This window comes from Biomphalaria glabrata, chromosome 4 (genome assembly GCF_947242115.1).
Source record: "Biomphalaria glabrata chromosome 4, xgBioGlab47.1, whole genome shotgun sequence".
In the NCBI taxonomy this organism is placed as follows: domain Eukaryota; kingdom Metazoa; phylum Mollusca; class Gastropoda; family Planorbidae; genus Biomphalaria; species Biomphalaria glabrata.
Window position 1 is genome coordinate 26,368,557 of NC_074714.1, and position 14,863 is coordinate 26,383,419.

The following is a 14,863-nucleotide window of genomic DNA, read 5'->3' on the forward strand; positions in this document are numbered from 1 at the left end:
ACTAGTATAGACCAGAGAAAACACTAAGTATAGACCAGAGAAAACACTAGTATAGACCAGAGAAAACACTAAGTATAGACCAGAGAAAACACTAAGTATAGACCAGAAAACTCAAAAAGTCTATCGTGTTTAGAGAACACAAAATAGTAATTACAAAATTGAATCTTCTTAGCACTCCTTACTTGTACTTTCTAGTTCGTGTATGTTTGTTCTTGATGTTCACTTCAGAAAATGTGCCAGTAGACAAAACACTAAAGAGATCCATCAATGGAGACTATAAAGAAGTACGAAATATTTTTAGATGTATTTTGAACAAGGCATAAATAAACATTGGATTGAATTATTGCATTTAAAAATCATCCAAACAAATTTGTTAAAAGACATTTTTTGTACACAGTGTGAACTAACTGAAATATATGAAGCCCATATAATATATATTGTACATGATAGTTATCCTAAATATCACTAGCTAGTACAAGTCACTATGTTTGTAAAACCACCCCTTGAAGACCAAGAACATATTGGTTAAAATATAATAATTATTCCTTAATGTCATTAATATGCAGCATATGTTAGTAATGAAATAGTCCATATAAAGTGTCATACATCAAGAGTATATACATACAAAAGTGTGGTACCCTTTTAAAAAAAATAATATCTTGAGTAAAAGCCTAGAGTTTTACCTACTAGTGAGTGTTCTAGGACCATGTGACTTTATGTTTGAATATAATGCAATTATTTTAAATTATTCTAATAAATAATCAAATAGTGTCATTATTGCTAAGGTAGACAGAATGGGTTTAAAATTAATGTAAAAATCAGAATTTCAAATAAATATTCTGCAAACAATGATGTGTGACTACATGTATTCAAATTTATAGCTAAATCATTTTCTGGTATAAACCAACTCTGTCTAAAGTGTTTTAAAAAGCAAGTGAAACTAATGACAATAGAGACTAGTAGAATTAAAGACTGATGATATGTACAGAGTCATTATTTACTTAAAGATAAACAGTAAGTTATGCATTCTGTTTTGTTTTGTCCTGTCAGAAAACTGATGCTCACAAGAAATAATAAAGTATATCACAGAAAACTGGAACAAAAAAAAACTTGAGCTGGAATGATCAGAATGTCACAGAACTTAATATAAATAATCTGTCTTCCTCCTTCTTGATCCACCTCAACAATTTGTTCACAGCATGGATGGCACTCATCTTTGTAACTAAAGGGCCAAACACAGCATACAACTCAAAGCCTGTAGTCACCTGAAATCATGGAGACCAAAAACTGTTAGAATTCATCCACAAATATGAGTGGAGCAAACAGCATGACTTTACACACTGATTTTGAACAAATGATATTACTTACACACTTATTTGATACTTTACACAATTATTTGTACAAATGACACTATGTTCACAGGCAAATATTAATTTAAAATGTGCAATTAATATACCAGGACATTTACTATTTATAGATAAGATTGTTGTCCTATCAAGTGTCACCTAATGGATCCAAACTTACCCAGCCCAATAAAGTTTCATAAGCCCCAACGTGAAACAATATTTTTAATGTTCTCCCTGAAGTGTGTATCCTGTCATGAAGGTAATAGTACAGTCCAAACAGACGTTCCTTTTCTTCTTTTGTGTTGTATGGAGCCTCTAGTTCAGGACTTGTGTACTGAGCTGTGCTGCGAGACTTGTACAAGAAATGTCTTAAGTCACTGATACTGCACTGCTGTATAGAATAGGAGTTGCGCTTCAAAGAATTGTTGATGGCTGCTAAAGCATTGTACTTGATTAGTCTCTGTTAAATGACAGTTTATAAAAAAAATAAAAAGTCAACTAATTAGCTGTTAAATCTTAGCCTAAAATACAATTGCACACTCTATTTCTTTTTTTATTTAATGAAAACATAACAACTGTACAATTTAATTAGTTACTGACACTTTACAACAAAAGCCTTTTAAAAAGAAATGTTCTTATAATTCAATTCAATGAGTTTAACATAAATGTTAAAAAAAACAACACAAAAAACAAAACTAACTATCAAGTAGTTCAAAGTCTTAATAGAAACATTGAACATGTTGCAAAGTGACTTTAAAACTCTATTTGTAGTAAGATAATAACCAACCTCTTGTATTTTAGCTTTACATTCAGATAGTGTATAGAATGCCTCAATGTCTACGGAGAGAAGCAATAAACATGTTTGACATTCTTCATCCAAATAGGAAACATGGGCTTGAAGAAATCCTCTGAAAGAAAAAAGACATACAGGCCAACTAAAAAAATAAAATCAAGATTTTACAAAATGGAATTTGTATTTTGAGACAAACTCAGAGGCAAACCCCAGATAGATCCTGTTTGTCCACTGTCTGAAAACAGTGTACATTAGCAATTATTTTTTAGGCTTCAGAATACCATACCACTATTCTAAGTTTTTTTAAAAGCAAAAATAATTATTCACTTCTTTTAAAATAATAATTATTAATTAATACAACAAAAATACAAAAATAAATTATATATATAATTTTTGTTTGATTTTTATGTACTTTGTATGAGTATGACTGATTTAACGGGGGCCAGGCCTACTATTTTGTTTAATGCTAACTCTCACCTCACCTTGTTATAATGCTAAACTGAAGATCTCAATTGAGGAAAGGATACTTACGCAGCATCAAATTTTGGTAAACAAATTGGTGTCCAGGATTCAGCTGCCTTAAATGACTCTGATGCATTAATAAGGTTTAAAATGAGGTGAAGGTCCATTGGATGAAGGTAATATTTCTTCATTCTGACTACAGCAACCAATTGATTTTGTGCTATTATCAATGCAAACACTAAATCCTGGAAAAATAAAAAAGGTGACTAGTCTATACTTAGCAAAATGTTCATAGTAAATAATATGAAATTGCAAAAAAGTTTAATCAAGGTAATAAGTGAATGGAATTGATAGTGAGTATGCTACAAAATATTGAAAGTGTTACATAAATTAAAATGTTTTTTCACTGTATTTTAAAATAGTGTAATTACATTAATGTATAGAATAATATATAAGATAAAAGCACTTTTCCATACTGAATGTGAGGATTTTAAAACTTACATTTTTTTTAGCACCCATCACCTAATATTATTCTATATTCTACTTTTGTAATCACATTAATTACAAATAATATACCATATTCAATTCTTTATTTCATTTTAAAGGGTTCAAAATTGGAGTGCAACTAACATTGGGACCTTATTTAACACTAGGACTGTAGCTAACATTGGGACTGTAGCTAACATTGGGGCTGTAGCAAACTTTGGGACTGTAGCAAACACTAGGACTGTAGCTAACATTGGGACTGTAGCTAACATTGGGGCTGTAGCAAACTTTGGGACTGTAGCAAACATTAGGACTGTAGCTAACATTGGGGCTGTAGCAAACTTTGGGACTGTAGCAAACATTAGGACTGTAGCTAACATTGGGACTGTAGCTAACATTGGGACTGTAGCAAACACTAGGACTGTAGCTAACATTGGGACTGTAGCTAACATTGGGGCTGTAGCAAACTTTGGGACTGTAGCAAACATTAGGACTGTAGCTAACATTGGGACTGTAGCTAACATTGGGGCTGTAGCAAACTTTGGGACTGTAGCAAACATTAGGACTGTAGCTAACACTGGGACTGTAGCTAACATTAGGACTGTAGCTAACACTGGGACTGTAGCTAACATTGGGACTGTAGCTAACATTGGCTGCTTGAAACCAAAACTACTTTTTGATGTAGGACAATGTTTTCGTTGTCCAATTCCTCTATCTTCCTCCATGATGCCAATAACATGGTAACATAAGTTATCAATGACTACAGAGATGTCGTACAATTTGCACAGACCCAGAAATACCAGTACAAAAAATAAAACAACAATTAGGCAGAAAAGAGAGATGTGTTTATTGGTTAAGTAACCATATATGATATTCACATAGGGCTGGGAAGGATACTGTGATTAAAAAAAGAATTGGTTTATGCTAACATCCCATTCCTGGTCTCAATTTCACCATATTCCATCAGTTTTCTTCATGGGTCACATAAAATGTATTAGAATAACTACAATTAAGACGCACATCTTGTTTCCACATCTCTACCCCCTCAGTGTAAATTAAAGTTAATAAATAAGGTGTATGCAGTATAAAAACATAATATTATTTTCTATCATCTAATTATAGCATTTTGTAAGATTTAGATTTTTCTGACAAAAGGGAAAAAAAAGTAGATCTAGCTTCTTTGATACATCTTGTACATCAATAAAGCAAAAAAAACAAATATTTCAAATTTATTTCTCTAATGAATGTAGATATCCTGGCCAAGTGGATTAACTAGTCTGAATATTCTATGGAACTGCAGAGACTGTATGAATCGAGAAGTTGGAGGATGTAAGATGAAATAGAGAACAAGAAGCACTAGCAAATAAAAGAGACATTCCATGGTGGGGATAGGTTACAGTCAGAAGTTTAACAAATGATGTGTACAAAGGTAAATAAAGAATGGGACATAGAAAAAAATGCAATTCTTTAATTTTCTAATTTTATAAAGGCTGATAATGCCAGTTGTTTGTTGTTGTTTTTTTCTTAAGTATTATTAATATTTCAAAAGCTAGCTGAATTGAAAATAAAGGGATATTAACTGTTGGCCTATCTTTTTTGTATTAATTATTGCCCAATTCAAATATTTTTTTGAGAACCAACTTACTTTAACTTTGGCATGTTGTGCTATAGTTTGTGACACAATATCTCGTACATTGCTATCTAAAGGCAGGCATCGAACTGATGTGAGTAATAAACCTGGCTCAACATCCATTAAATTCAACAAGTTGTCAAAAAACTTCTCGGCTCCACTAAGAGGTCTTCTTAAATCATAATTTCTATGTTGCTTAAATATACGTGTCAGTGTGGAATGAGTGAGAATGCTAATAACCTGTGAAGCAAAACAAATTGACCATCAACAAAACAGTCAAAGTAACACATTTTAGTTTTTTTTTTGCTTTTCAAACTATTTGTACTTTAATTTTTTTTTAAATCATCAAGATAATAAAAATAAATTTAGAAACAAAATGACAATAGGTAAATTTTCAATGAGTTTAATGAATTTAATTTTCTGGACTTACTTGATTGTACATGTAAGTCAACTGAAGAAACATTTGCTGAGTGGATTCTTTGCCTCTTGTGACTCCAACAAATGTAAGATGGTCACGGGTCATAAAGACAAACTTGTGATCTCCAGCTACAATGGAACGTAATGTGTCCTTGTTGCTGTCTGCTACAAATGAAACCAGAGCCTGCATGACTCCCATGATAGTGACTAACTTATCTTCATTGCCGTGCCTGGAGAGTGGAAATTGACTTTTATTCTTAACAACTTAATGGCTAATTGTCAGGCAGAATAAGACACAAGTGAACAGAAGTTTACAAATAGACATACTTAAATGGAACAGGTATTTATATTTGTAATATGTGATAGAATACAAAGATATTTATATTGCATTATAAGTGAGGTAAATAAAATATTGAGTATGATTTTTTTCTAGTAACAATCATAATTTGAGCTATTAAAAGTTGAATGTAAAAAAAAGTAAAGTTCCCTGTTCAGACCTTGCAATCTATAGGGCAGATGATGTAAAGGTCATCTGTTTCTGGTGCCAGAACAACCACATACGCGGTGTTCATAGACCTAAAACAGGCCTACGATCGTGTGTGGAAGCAAGGCCTCTATCTTAAGCTAAGAGCTATGGGTGTGCGGGGCAAGATATACAATTGGATACAATCCTTTCTGTCAGGGAGGAGCACACGTACAAAATACCAGCACTCCCTTAGCAAGCCAAAACAACAACTTAATGGCCTGCCTCAGGGCTCTGCCCTGTCCTGTACACTTTTCATAGCCTTTCTTAATGATTTGCCCAGCTCACTACGGTCCAAAAAACTGCTATATGCTGACGATATTGTCCTCTGGTCAACCGGGAAGAAAGCCGACCAAATTCAGGCGGCACTTCAAGCAGACCTCCATACCATCTCCTCGTATTGCGACAAATGGCAGATTCAGATAAACGTTGCCAAAACGACCTGGTCCCTGTTCAGCCTAGGAATCGACATCCTTAAGGCTCCATTCGAGCTTCAACTCGGTGGGCTGCGACTCCAGTGTGAAAATACGCCAAAATATCTAGGGGTGACCCTGGATAGAAAACTGTCAATGCTCCAGCACGTCCAGGAAGTTGAACGAAAAGCCTCGGAGAAGTTAGCGTTATTAAGAAAGCTGGCCAGCACAAAGTGGGGTGCCAAAGCTGACATGCTACGCACATTGTATCTAGGGGCAGTCAGATCACAAATCGAATACAGCTATACAGTTCAAGTATACGCTAGTAAAACTGCCCTCGAATCACTCGACCGGGTACAAGCACAGGCTCTACGATTCATTTGTGGCACCTTTAGGACAAGCCCAACAAACGCTGCTGAAATCTTTACAAACGTGGCACCCTTATATCTTAGGAGGGAGAGGGCAGTACTTACGGCCTACGAGCGCTATAAAAGGGGCGACTCTAGGCTACCCACCTCAATTTTAGTGCGACAGTGGAGAGAGAGGAACCGCATTAAAATGCGATCGTTCCTACATATAGCGGCCAATTTGTCAAATACAGCTGGACTCTCCACTGATAGAATTCCTATCAGAAGAATCAGTACGTGCCCCCCCGTGGAGGAGATTGCCGGCCCCACAAATAAACCTGTCCCTGTTAGGGCAAGAGAGAGCCACCAAGAGGCGCTTAACACCTGCCATTCTCCAAAATTTGGCATCTATAACCATAAAATCCTACCCATCAGATGCCATATTCTGTTATACTGATGGGTCGGTAATGAGGGACCCCGATAGATCGGGGTATGGGGCCCTTATTGTCTACCCCGACCGGACTGAACCAGATAGGCTCTCTGGTCCATGCGGCTACGCTGCATGCTCCATGGATGCCGAACTTACAGGGATAACTAGGGCGTTCGAGGCCATTAGGGCCCGAATGCTCCAACGCGAGACTAGCGCCACTACGGTGGTGTTGGTCACTGACTCTCGCTCCAGTCTCCTAGTTATGGGTGGCGGCGGGGGAGGGTCGCTCGTAATAGAAGAGGCAATCGGCGCCGCAGATAACATCCGCCGAGCTATTGGAGCTGTCGTTTATATGCAGTGGGCGCCTTCACATTGCGGCGTGAGGGGCAATGAAACGGCAGACGCCCTCGCAAGGGAGGGTGCAATGGCAGCCACACACCACGAAGCACCAAGCACGTACTTACAAGCAACGGCACAAATCCGAGCCCTCATTCATGAGAAGTGGTTAAAGTCCTGGGAGGAATCCGACAGAGCACGTGGTGTCTGGCAGCGCATGCGTCACCCAGATCGCGACGATCCATGGTGGCGACTGAGGAGGTCAGAGCAGTCAATAGTTGCGCAGTGCAGGACGGAACATTGTCCTATTGGGGCATACTTTGCCCGGTTCCGCACTAACTTTGACTCCCGATGCCGTCACTGTGGAGAGAGCGTCGAAACAGTGTCGCATGTCTTGTACGAGTGTCCCCAGCTCCGCGAGCTAAGGGGGGACTTGCCTGTGCAGTCACTCGACTTGTATGGTAGCTATGAGGCACTACGCCGGACGGCTAAGTTTCTTGCCAGAGCACTACGGGAGGACTAGTCCTTCCTGCTCTGATTTTTCAATAGGAGTTCATCTCAGGTGCCAGAACAACTACCAACCCCCTTTACTTTTCCTAAACTAATGTCAGGTACCCATTAGAGCTGGTAGACTCAGAGGCGCCCAAAGATCCCAAAAGAAAAAATTCCAGTTTTCATCAGGATTCAAACCCCAGACCTCAGTTTGGAAGCCAAGCGGTTTACCGCTCAGCCACCACGCTTCCTAAGTTGAATGATTAGATCAAAATTTATTGTGTATCAAATCTTTGCATAAATATACTTTTTTGTCCCCCAGTAATTTTCAGTAAACACTCTAATTTAATAAATTGCATACACATGATTTAGATTATTCTATAAATATATTAAAATAACACAAGATAAAGAGACTTTTCACATTATTTTGTTAATTTCCGCTACCATCATCCCATATATATATATATATATATATATATATATATATATATATATATATATATAATAAGCAAGTTTATATATATATATACACACACATACACACAATTTAAATACTTCTAATTAAGACAGATACATACTGACTAACCTACTGTAGATTGGTTTCCCAGACTCACTCAAAATGAAAATATGTTTCTTTTGTCTCTTCCACTCAGGAGAGTTGACATAATCTGTATCTGTATTTGTCATCAGATGTGGTATTTGAGCATCAGCTGTCTGGGATGTAGTTTCTTGTAATGATAATTCTGTTACCCTTGCCTGAAATGTTTCAATCATCACTGAAGATTTTGTAAACAACAATTTCAATGACACAACACAAGCATATAATAAGCATATATTTAATTGATTCAAAAAAAAATTTATAAAAACACAAACACAAAGCCTGATCTATATATATAAGTCTGTTCTTGCCAGTGGATTTTCTTTTGTACAAGTGTATCCTGCAGCCTTTGTAAGCGATCTCCATGTCTTGTTAGGAAGCCACCTGCAGCCAGGTGCTCTCTTCTATGTCAGTTAAAGCAAGTTGGCACCTAAGATGGTCTTTAAAGCTTTATTTCAAACTGTGACACTTTGTCTACAACATGTCGAACCATTCAGGTATCTAGTCTCCTTTACTAATACTATCATATATATGTATATAAAGATATAGTTATAACTTGGAATCTATATTGACTATACATACATATAAAATACATCTTGATCTATAGAATAATAAATTAATAAATAAATTTGTACAAATGCTCCTTCTTCCCTAGTGCTATTAGAGCATGAAATTGGTTGCCTGAGCCAGCCAGGAAAACCAGTGACTTGGTAGAATTTAAGTAAACATGCATGACTAGTAGATGCATGACATGTAGATCATTTTCTTTTTTGAAGTAGCATTTGAATTAGATGTCTATATAAGATAAGACATAGTCAATGATAATCAGTTAGATCTAGATTCTAGATCTATCTCTAGAGAATCTAGACTATCTATATATATAATTCTCTTCTTCCCTAATCAGAAGTAAAGGGAAGATCACTCTCTTATTTCTGCGGATAGTCACCCCACAAAAAAAAACAAGAGGGTGGGGGAGAACACGTTTTCACAGCTCGCTACGGATGGCTGCGCGCTGGACTGTCAAACCCTGCCCGCTCCCATCCCATGCTGGAGGTTTGGACTAGGAAGTAAAGTATCGTCAACTCTGAAGGAACATCGAAACATGAAAAACATTTTATAAACACTAAATAGCAGGGCAGGACTTAAACTTAAGCATTGTGGGGCCCTATTCGAAACGGATTTCGCGGGGGCCAAGTTTGGGTAGGGAAGCGGACAATAAATAAAACTTAAGAGTTTGTATTAGAAAATAAATTCGTCTATGCATGTTATTCATTCTTTACTACGTACAGAATTACTTTACGAGCCTTGCGTGTAGCAAAGTCATACAGTATATCATAATAATTCTGTTTCCCACATAGATCCCGCTCCATAGCAAGAATTACTAAATGTTTCAATCTATCTTTGAGAATTGTTGACATCAAGTAATTCTTCATTAGTTTGAGGCGCGAGAAGCTTCTTTCACCTGATTACACAATTACGGCTAATGCATAATGCCGTTTTTTTTAAAGCGCGTAGGATTGACGTTTTCCATATTGAATGATACCCCAAAACGACAATTTTTTTCTATGTATTTCCGTATATTTTAAGGACTTTTTCGTATATTTTGCAATTTCGGGAGATTTCCAGGAGCTCCTGGTAAATCGACAGGAGTGCGCGGGAAATTTGTTTTAAGTTATAAAATGGTTTAATTTAATAATTTATACACCTTGAATTAGCGCGGGTTCCATGAAAGTGAGTATCCTTTGGTCACATAGGTTGCAGTGGCCTAAGACCGGCCGGTAAAACTTTATATCGAAGGCCCCTAGCTTTTCAGGTCAATTATTTGGCAGCTGTCTATCCACACGTATGATGACGTACTGACGTGACCTCACCTGCTCGCACGCGCTCTACTAGCAGAGCGCGTCCGGTCACTGCCCCTCTCTCTCACTCCTCTCTTAGTACGGTAAATCTTAGATCTATGTAATATAGATTTAGATTTTTTTGTACAAATTATTCTTGGAATAATATTAATGTTTACATGGTATTTTATGTTTTTAATTGGGGAATTTTAATTAATATATTATTAATTAATTATAGACCTACGTATCTTTGCTAAAAAAATAATATTATAAATCTAATCGTGTGTTAACTGTTTTGTTTATTTTAAATAAGTATTTAAATACATTTTTTTCTGCCCTTGTTTTTTTTTTTTTTTAGAGTATGACTCTCCGATTGAATCATTTTAACAGCAAAGCATAAGTTTAAAAGAAATAATATCTAAAGATAATATACCATATTTTAGAAGAAAGATGTAATCTTATTTTTCTACTTTAAAAATAATTATAATTATTAAATATGCAAACAAAAAAATGTGTATTTTGTATATTTTTAGGTTTGCGGAAATATAGGCACAGGGTTGACGCACTGCCGTAAATCCATAACTGGATTTTTATATTACGAGTACGCTACAAATGGACATTTTGTTAACCATGACGAGGTTGGCGACCGTAATATGTCTCCTTCTGTCTTGAAAGACAAAGGATGTAAATAATGTACTCACATTAAAAACTAGTTTGGGTTCCTTTTTGAGTCCACGAACAATGGGATCTTACTAAGTAAGCAGATTCCGAATCGGCAAAGTTAGCCACTGTTCATGTATCTGAATGCTCCTGTTTTAGGGCTATCTAACAGGGCTGCTTTCTTTTGCATCCCCTTCTTTATGGCAACTTCATTTCTTTCGCTATCGGCGAGGTTCGTACCAGCACGCTCAGTTTGTTCTGTTGTCCATCCTGCGCGATGTTCTCAAACTATTTGTTTATACCTGTAGTCGTCAAAGTTCACTTGCAGACATCTCTGTTGGTAAATCTTGTACATTTCTTGGATCTCCACAAGCTCAGCATACAGGATGTTCTCAGGAATTCTTTTATCTAGCATATCCGATCCAACTTGGTCTACTGTGTCAAAAAAGGATTGATACTTTGTGTATTGTCCAGTTTCGAAGCTCCTTATTTGAAAAACGATCCTCCAAGAATTACACATTATGGACTTGAGCACACAGGCAGTAGTCCCGATGCTGTCTAAGCGGGCTCAGAGAGCACTTATAGGATGGGAAGCGCATGGACCACGGATAATAACAGCCTCATTCCATTCAGTGAAGAAGAGGATTAATTTAGATATTGTCTTAACAAATGACAGTGAAAAGGAAGATAATATTTACAACAGACTGACTACCATCATACTCGACAGACTTAAAAAGAGAAAGATAGGGACTGCCCAGGAATATATGGCGCCGTTCATCTCTTTTTTTTTATATAATATATATTCGTTTATACGGTTTAAGTGCAACTGCAACTTATTTCATTTACATTAATACAGCAATCATCAGCAATGAGCCTTTGTATTGTATAGCATATGTCTCCTCTACCGGCTTTAAATATAAAAAAAAACAACCAGTTACATTTTAGTTAAAATGCCGGTAACTCCACTGTTGTCTGGTTCCAAGTCCAGAATGTGAAAGGAGGAGGGGCGAGCATATGTTAGGCTACACACTACTCTTCATAAACATCTAGCTACTGTTATTGAAAACGCGTGGATTTCAGATAAATATCTGTACTTATAAGGAAACCCATTAAGTTTAATTTAATTTGAAAATAAAATAAAGAATATGTTGCACATATACGAAACCCAGTATGATTGGTTTACTTTAAAGTAAAATTACATTAAATCAATAAATTAAAAAATAATAATTAAGGTCTGTAAAACATTACAAATGAAAAAAAAAATAGTGTCAGCAAAAATATATAAATATAGGCCTATAACCCGTACATATATATATATATATATATAGGATAACGGTACCATACATTTGTGACACAAAAAAAAAAACAAAATAAAAAAATAAAGATTAATTCATTCTCATTACTTTTTTTTTATAGCCTTTTTAATATTTGTTTTTATTACATAATATAGATCCAGAGTTTTCAAGTCATTAGAGAATGAATAGATCTATCACGAACTATTACATGATACTACCGACACCGTCTAGCCGGTAGTGACCTTGTGACCTGATTACCATAGCGATAGACAACGCGGTGCTGCCACTTGCGTAATGATTAATTCATTCTCATTATTTTTTTATAGCCTTTTTAATATTTTTTTTATTACATAATATAGATCCAGAGTTTTCATATCATTAGAAAATGACTACATCTATCACGAACTATTACATGATACTACCAACACCGTCTAGCCGGTAGTGACCTTGTGACCTGATTACCGTTGCGATAGACAGCGCTGTGCTGCCACTTGCGTAACATTCTTCAAAAGGGTCCTTGGATGTAAAGTTTTACCGACCGGCCCTGCAAAATAGTGGCGTATGCTATGCCGCCAGTCGACTAGTATAATTATATTATATTATATAGATCTAGATTTAGTAATCTAGTCTTATAACTTATTATTTATGGTTATGATAATTAGATTGGATCTATAGTAAAGAGCGAAGCTCGAACAGCCCCGATTCATATCGAACTTTTTTCTTTGAATGTTTACCAAATTACTACTATATTGCTATTGCGCTCGCACCTTTTTTCTTCACTTCCGACACATACTATTTCCTTTTCCTTGTAAAGGCTAAGTTCATGGTGAGGCCAAACTCAAGAGGTGTGGAATTATTATTTTTTACTACCCGGTAGTGAAGGAAATGGGTCATGAGCTTATGGCTAATTTTAAGTCTGATGGCTCATCAGCTCAAATAGACTATTTGAAGTTGTGGAGCATGGGAAAGGTGGCAGTAGGTGGTGTTCTTGCGCTGGAATAAAAAGAAAATGACTTCATTGTGTACCATCAGTTTTTTCATAGGTCAGACCGTTACGGTGCTATAAAAATCCAAACGTGAAAATTGCTACCAGCGGGCTTAATGCGATATCAAACTTCGCACTTTACTATAGATCTATTACTATTTAATAGTATTAAAAGTATTTTTAAAAAGGTAGCCTTAAGGTAGACTAATTTAAAAAGCATGGCATATCACTCAAATACAGCTACCATCTCTTGAAGAGCTGTCGTCATCGAGAAGTACATAGAAGTCAAACTCATAAAGCGCTGGTTGTGAGTGTGTATTATACATGTGTTTTGTGTGTGAATGTTGTTCATATTTGCATCTATATTGTTTTTGTAAAGTAGTTACGCTGAAGTTGTCTATTGTCACTAGACTATTGTAGTCAAACTGAATTTCCATTTGATTATTTTGATTGGATCAATAAAATTATCTTAAATCTTATCTTAATTAAATAATTCTTTTATACCTCAATCATGTCCACTTGAGAATCATCACAGATTTCAGAAGTTTCCACCTCAGAATCGTCCACTTCAGACTCTGAAACAGTATCTTCAACATGTTCTCTTTCAGGTAATGAAAGTGATCTTTTCGCTTTTTTCTTCACTAAGGAATTTATAGTTCCCATAGGAGAAGCAACTATAGTATTATTAAGTTCTGCATAGCTTAAATCTTCAAAAGAATCATTGGCCACAAGCAACGTATTACTACTCTTTCCAGGTATTTCATTTGTTTCAATAAAATCTGATTGTCCTGAATCTGAATCAGAAACAGAAGCGTTTTGCTCCGCCTCTCTTATTTCTGTAGCCATTTTTCAAGTGAAATTTTAATTGTTTAAGACTGATCTCCCTTATCAAACATGCCTCTTCACAGAAAAGAATCGATTTTTTCGTTTATTATCTTATCTTTTAAACTACAGACGTTACTTCAAAAGAGAAGACAATGTGTCACGAATGTTAATCAGTGACTTATATTATGCAGTCTTTGGTTTTCTTGGTTGATTCAGGCAACCCATTCCATGCTCTCTCTATATATACATATATAGAATAAGAAAGGCTTTGTAGGCCTAACCTTTCTGAGTATTTTATAAGTTTTGTATTTGTAAAGTTATTTATGCATTATTGCTACTTTACTTTTTAGTCTTCTGTCCATAAGTGTGTCTAAATTTAGTGATTGCACTAATGGTGTTATTGTAATCAAATGTGAATATTCATTTGCAATAAATAAATCTCACAGCTCTATTTTGCGTCTGATTTGGTGTCTGTTTATTTTCTTAAGTTGAGGGGTCCCATACAGAGGATGCATATTCTAATATTGGCATAACCAAGGTTAAATAACACTGTAGTGTTGTGTTCTTGTTTGATTTGGATCTACTCTACATCTAGATCTAGATGAGAATCAGATTTGGATCTAATACTAAACCATCACTTGCCCCAGCACAGCCAAAGGGGTTTTCAGTTTAAAACCCCCTACCAGGGGGTTTTGAGCTTAAAACCCCCTACCGGGGGGGGGTTGAGTTTAAAACTCCTTACCAGGGGGGTTCGAGTTAAAAAAAAACTACCAGGTGTTTTTGCAGTTAAATCCCCCTCTTCTATAAAACAAAACAAAACGACAATCCCCAAATTCCAAGAGCACAGTTAAGAAAGATTTTGATTTTAAACCCCCCTCCAAAATTTACGATAAACCCCCTCTTCAATATAAAAAAAAGCAAATTACACACTTAAAATTCTATGAGCGTAGCCAAAGAGGTTTTTAGTTTACCCCCCCCCCCTCAAGT

At 35.9% G+C, this 14,863-nt stretch overlaps 1 protein-coding gene across 1 annotated transcript; it reads right to left on the reverse strand.

Moving 5' to 3' along the window:
* Positions 1 to 285: 285 nt before the first annotated feature.
* Positions 286 to 13,926, reverse strand: LOC106078961 (protein SAND-like). The gene is made up of 8 exons (XM_056026010.1): positions 13,556 to 13,926; positions 8,262 to 8,431; positions 5,148 to 5,364; positions 4,733 to 4,957; positions 2,671 to 2,846; positions 2,134 to 2,254; positions 1,525 to 1,806; positions 286 to 1,265 (listed from the first exon to the last, which is right to left on the reverse strand). The coding sequence occupies exons 1-8, from the start codon at positions 13,895 to 13,897 to the stop codon at positions 1,125 to 1,127; spliced, it is 1,674 nt and encodes a 557-aa protein (XP_055881985.1). The 5' UTR covers positions 13,898 to 13,926; the 3' UTR covers positions 286 to 1,124.
* Positions 13,927 to 14,863: the final 937 nt, after the last annotated feature.

Coding starts and splice junctions, on each gene's coding strand:
- LOC106078961 (XM_056026010.1), bottom strand. CDS start 13,897: ATGGCTACAGAAATAAGAGAGGCGGAGCAAAACGCTTCTGTTTCTGAT. Junction 2,255..2,670: donor TTACCAAAATTTGATGCTGC/GTAAGTATCCTT, acceptor TTTTTCTTTCAG/AGGATTTCTTCAAGCCCATG. Junction 1,807..2,133: donor GTAAAGCTAAAATACAAGAG/GTTGGTTATTAT, acceptor GTCATTTAACAG/AGACTAATCAAGTACAATGC.